This window comes from Acanthaster planci, linkage group LG16 (assembly GCF_054643075.1).
Source record: "Acanthaster planci isolate LZ-2023a linkage group LG16, COTS_SCS, whole genome shotgun sequence".
NCBI lineage: Eukaryota > Metazoa > Echinodermata > Asteroidea > Valvatida > Acanthasteridae > Acanthaster > Acanthaster planci.
This window is the reverse complement of record NC_141792.1, coordinates 6888364-6894363: the sequence shown is the minus strand read 5'-3', so window position 1 is coordinate 6894363 and position 6000 is coordinate 6888364. Positions and strand designations below refer to the sequence as shown.

Genomic DNA, 6000 nt, shown 5'->3' with positions numbered 1-6000 from the left:
CAACGGTGTTAATGTGTTACGAAATGTATCACTTACTACCAATTATAAATGCGCAGATAAATATAATCCCTACTTAGTCTCCCCTTTATATCAATATGGCAAGATGAACCAATTATAAGGACTTAATAGGATGACGGAAGCTAGTTTTGCTACTCAAAATTCGCAGGAGAAAAACAACTGGGAGTAAGGTTTCAGAATTATCTGCAACACTTGAACTGAAACATTTTATGGGGCAATATTTACAAAAATGTCGAACTTATCACGTATACAGGAATAAGCTACTTACGCCAACACGGAGAGTAATTTCTAATTCCAGAATTCAAGATCAAGACACCTTGTAGCATTTTCTTTCGGATCGCGTGTATTGGCATGATTAGTGCATATACTTTGCACATGCCATTCTCGTCGCTCCAGCTGGTGCGCAAGCGGCGTCGGACAAGAAATTAAAATCATATTCTGAGTTACATCAGCTTTAAAAATGACACCTCTAGTTAACAAAAATCTAAAAGGTTTACGTCTACGGATAATCCCATCTGTAATGTCATATTGAACGGGATTGTGTACATTACCTCAGAAGAATCGACCGAAACTGTGGGTTTGGGAATTGTGATTTTGAATGTCACTTAAATTCATTATGTATGACAACTCTATGGCAAGTTGTGCAAAATGTAGTTTTGTAGGCCTTTTTCATAGACCTTCTACAGTGCCGATAGGCAATGTGGGATCGGAGGGAATTGACCCCTCCTGGAAAAAGTTGAAACAAAACAAAAGAAAAAGAAAGAAGGAAAGGGGAAGAAAATAACAAGTTCATTATGAATTAAAATACATGTACCTCCAAATTCACCCAAGAGCGCTCTACACCCACCCCATGTACCCCTTCAGAAATGATACTTTCAGCTCAGTCCTGCACCATGCTGAGCGCTACGATCTTGGCCGCTCAGGGCACAGACAGAGCATTTGAAGTTACTGCTGTAATTAACTTGTCGTATTTCGTGTTCAAAAATAACCAAATTGGGAATATATTTCAAATTCAAGTTCATCTTGATGATCTTTAGCTCTCCTGTTCCAAGCTGCAGCCCGACTAAGGGAACTTTGAGAGCAGCTTTAAGATCCCCAGCTGGGAAACTAGGCAATACTAGACACAAGACTTTAAACTTGTTGTACATCACACCTAGCCTAGCAAAGGCAAATCGATTTCTTTTAAAAACATCCAAATCAAAACAAAAATCATTCATCCTGCTGATGACGTCACGGTCGAGCTGCAACAAAAATCCTTGTCGTCTGCAGCCTGAATGTGCCATTCTTTGAGTAGGCAGTTTGCTGGCGGAATGATATATTACACTGGGTCAATACCCTGACATGTACACCCTATAAAGACATAAAACCTGATCTTGGGTATCCGACTAAGGGGTTGCGTGGTATTTTATGCTTCGAACAAGTATTTCAGACATATATAAAGGCTTTCAGATAAAATTATTTTGATCTAATTAACTTACGTTACAAGAGAAAAGTTCAGTATTTGATGCTAATGATGTATCAAGAAGCAGATGAGAAGTTCTGGAGAAAGGACATACAGAGTTCCTTCTGACATCACCTGTACGTTAGAAAACTGAACTCCCTGAAGAAAGCTTGCGCTTCCTTGGTTTCCATTTTACGTTAGGCCTATCGTGTTCGTGTTACTGTGAATGTCATGCCGGTTTCGGTTTCCCGAAGTTAGCGTTGTTGGTTTTTCTCATCATAGCGGAACATCTCGTATTACTAGTGATCCAGTGTTTTTCACCTGAGCCAGCAAAATGCCTACCAGAGCGGAACGAATTATGGAAGGTTTCAAGTTGTATCCTTTGCATCGTCTGATGTCATGTCAGATGTTCACGGTTAGCCCAGGTTGGACGTCGTCGCGTCTGCTTAATAGCATTGCATTGCGACTAACGTCCAGGGTATAAAGTCCTGCAATGCGAAATTGTTTTTTTACCTAGCGAAGACAGCTCAAATGTCGTTCACAAGTGCCTTGTATCCCGAATTCCATAAATGCTGTGTTGGAATTAACACCAAATCATGTAAATAAGCGCGCGAACAATGTATTTTGCAGGAAGTTTTGTAAAACTCCACGCTTTCAGTTGCGATCTACATTCGGCTAGGATGTATACTTGCACATGCATGGAATACATAGTAACCATGCGCGGAGTGCTGTGGGCACGAAGAAGTCACAGATTAGGCCGTGTCTGAGACAGGTTTCCAAAGCTACGACTAGATCTGTTTGCGCATCTCCACGTATTTCCATTTGAGCAAAGACCTAGACTTAGGGGCCTAGCTATAGACACATAACTGACACAATGTGGGCTGAGTGTGGAAGCAATTTTGAGCATGCGCAAATATGTATTAGGCCTTCTAAATGAATGTAGGTTGTACACCAACCGCAACGGAAGGTGTGGAGTTTCGTAAAATTACCGGCAAAATGCGTTGTCCGCTGGCGTATTTAGTAATTTCAACACAGCATTTATGGAGTTTGGGATACAAGGCACTTGTGAACGACACTTTGGATGTCTTTTCCAGGTAAAAATGTGAGAAAAAACAATGTTGAAAAAAATTTCGCATCGTAGGAGGATTTGTAATACCTGGACGTTAGTTGCAATGCCATCCTGCATGTAGATGACGTCCAACCTGGGTTAGTTCACGTTCATCTTGTTCATGCTGTTGTGTTACAGGTTACTTGTACATGTACTTATCAGTACTACATGTAGTTAACCTATGACTGTTGGTGTTTCTTGTGTTCCTAATCTTTTGGAAGCTAACATGACTAAGTGTACCCTTAGAACTGGGGGGTCCGACGTCCGCCCTGCTACCCTCAGAACTGTGGGACCCAACATCCGCCCCGCTCCCATGGGCGGACTTGGCCGTAGGCTAAGCTAGACCCAGCAAGCCCACTTAGCCTAGCTGTGGGATCCAACGTTGGGCTAAGTAGGCTTGCTGGGTCTAGCTTAGCCTACAGCCTCCAATGTACCGGTGGTTACTTCTATTTATAAGCCCAGGACCATTTTTTAAAACATAATTAATCACAGAGAAAATCAGGCCTACATTATTTGTTCTCATAATCAAAAAAAGGGTGCTGAACAACTAACCTGATGATGTTTTACTAAGCCCAGTGAATCATACATGTTTTCCCAGAAAATAGGCTAATTAATAATAGGCCTAGGGCTAGGCTCTGTGAATGGATGCAACTTTATCATGTTTAATTATGCCTTCATCTGGGAGTTTTCGCAACCTGAGGTCACAGCCTTGCCGTAATGTACATGTAGCTGTTTGTTTTCACTGTTAAATGTCACAAAGCTCCCGAATGTCATAGAGAGTTGTGTTTAAGTATCTTAACATTATTAGGATCTCAATTTCAAATAAAAATTTTCAAATCAACAGCACATGCATGCCAATGACTGTTTTTTGAGCAGTGCAACTTCTGATGTATAACTCAATTTAGTCACAGCGACTGAATATACATGAAGCCCTGCTGAGGAAAAAGTCACTGACACGCGCTTGCAGACACCACATATTATTGTGAATGGTTCACTAGCTTGCCCAGTGCGAGTCAGCTCTTGTCTTGGGCAACTTGTACCTTGAGTTAAGACCACTCGTACCTTCATGTTTGCAATTCGGTTGTAACTTTCTTGCTGTTCCTTTTCAGTATGTATGTTCAGTTGATGGAACAAGTTGTCCATGGTACGAGTTATCCAAGGCACAAGATTTCCGATGTAAATTGGAAATTTCTCCATTCTTCCTACATGTAAATATACTTTACAATCATCATTGGATCCTCCAATTCCCATTGAATCCTAAGGTGGGTGCAGTAGACAGTTTAAGGACCATTTTGGAGGTGAACTCTTATGATTTTGATTTGGGGGTGTGACAATGTACGAGCTATTTTGAGTGAAATCAATTCATGGAAAGAAAAGCCTATGAAGAATACTTGAACTATCATACATGGTACTATTGCCCGGCCACGTCAAAATGTTGAAAAAGGCAATTCATAGAGTCCAAGCTTCTGGGACTAGATTCATAGTAACTGCATGGGCATCTTGTCAATGCTTGCCCACATTTTGCAGAAATAAAAAAAAAATGGTCTTTCAGTGTTCTCTTCGAAATGACAAGTTGCCAGAAAGAATAGTTTGACAGGAGGTTTAGTGTTGTGACCATATTAAAACCAAGGTTTTTTTTCAGCGGAAAGTTTATCAACTTTTTGGACAGCCGCAAATGATGAATGTAGGTTCTGCCTTCAAGCTCTCCATGTGTACACTGGGCCTACTGACAAGGCCCATGATGTGGCAGACTGATTTTTTACCTCCAAACCCTTGGTACAGCAATTACATGTACTTGACCTCAAATTTCACAGATTAGAAAGAAATATGTGTATTTGGTTTTTTTTTTCAAAAGTAGTATTTACCTAACAATTTTTTCACCAAATCAACACTCACAATCGCATTTGACCTCACTCAGTCAAATGTTATGTACATGTAGAAACTGCTATCAACCGGCTATTTGTTGATGTTCCGGTATACATGTGTACATGTACATACATGTACATGCATGACAGGCTAGTGAGCAGAGCAAATTCTGAATGTGTGGTTTGAATCTCAACTCCATGAAAATTGGCATTGATTCAATGATTGTGGACACCGTGCTGGCTGTGCCCATGCAGTTCAGTGAACAACACATGTATAAGTGTGGCTGGTACATGTACTTTGTCCGTGACCACACGTACATGCAATTTACAAATTACACGTACTTGTATTCTCATTCCTGTCCAACTTGAAATTTCCATATCCCCCTAATTAACTCCAAGTACATGTATACATGTATTTGGTAGGTTTAGATTTGAGCTTTTATTTAGTTACATGTACATGTAATAATTGAGTCAATGTTTCTGGCGGAATGTACTTGTATGGTTTAGTTCTGAGTTTACATGTACATGTACATGTAAGTCTGAATAGTGCAAAATATGCTCCAAAAATGTCATTGTAGTCAGTCCTGGCATTCATTCAGGATAGTAACAGCAAGTAATTCCCAGATGAGCAAACATGGAATTATACCACCTGTAATTTGCTTAAGTACTCGTACCAAACTTCCAAAGATTCATGGATGTCAGGCTTGACATCGAGAAGAAATAAGCAAAAGTGGATGGCAGTCATTTCTTTTGACATGGGCCATTATTAGGGTAACAGAAAGAATCTCAAACATTAAGCTACAGGTATGTATGAGTACATGTACGGTACATGTAAGCATAGATTTTTGCACAAATTGTGAAGTGTGTGAAATAGGTTTTTCTGGTGACCTTGTACTGGTCGAGGAGAGATCAAATTTGTACTTTGCAACACTTGTAATATGGCAGATTCTTCCTTGCTCTCGATCTTTACACAAGCCAGTTCAGTGATTCCTGCATATGTTGCTTAGTAATTCTTTGCTTGCTGCGTAGCTCTGATACAGTGCAATTAGAAAGCTGCAAAAAACATTAACTGGATTTTGCCTTTGGGACTTTAACCGTTTTATTTCCTTCAGACATTTGTCTGACTACATACTTGTACATGTACAGTATCTGCTTTGCCTTTTGGACAGTCAAATACTGAAAGTGGTCTGTCCGCTGGTTATAATTTTGCACTTGTTTCTTGTACATACATGTACATGTACATGTGCATGTATGTACATGTACATGTACATGTACATGTATGTGCTGGCAAATACATGTAGTTGTGTATGAGATCTGTATGCACTGATACATTTACTTGAACTACATGTACTGTCTGCTGCCAGAAGATAAGACATACCTGGGTACTGTACAGTGTACATGTACACTAAGTAGGTCGTTGTTTTAACAGCACTCAGCACGAAATGTTTGTACTGAGTGTTGTGTGCTGTTCACAATCACCTGCTAGTTGTTTTGACAATGCTACATGTACTCCCACATGCACTCAAATTGGATTTTTTGGGCCCTTTTTAATCCAGTTTAACATTGTG

At 40.0% G+C, this 6000-nt stretch overlaps 1 protein-coding gene across 1 annotated transcript in view; it reads left to right on the top strand.

Annotated features, from left to right (window-relative positions):
* The first annotated feature begins 1616 nt into the window (after positions 1-1616).
* Positions 1617-6000, top strand: part of pde6d (phosphodiesterase 6D) — a 35466-nt gene continuing 31082 nt past the window's right edge. The window contains exon 1 of the mRNA XM_022254500.2: positions 1617-1834. Coding sequence (XP_022110192.1) covers positions 1794-1834 — 41 coding nt within the window. The 5' untranslated portion in view covers positions 1617-1793. The remainder of the gene's footprint in view (positions 1835-6000) is intronic.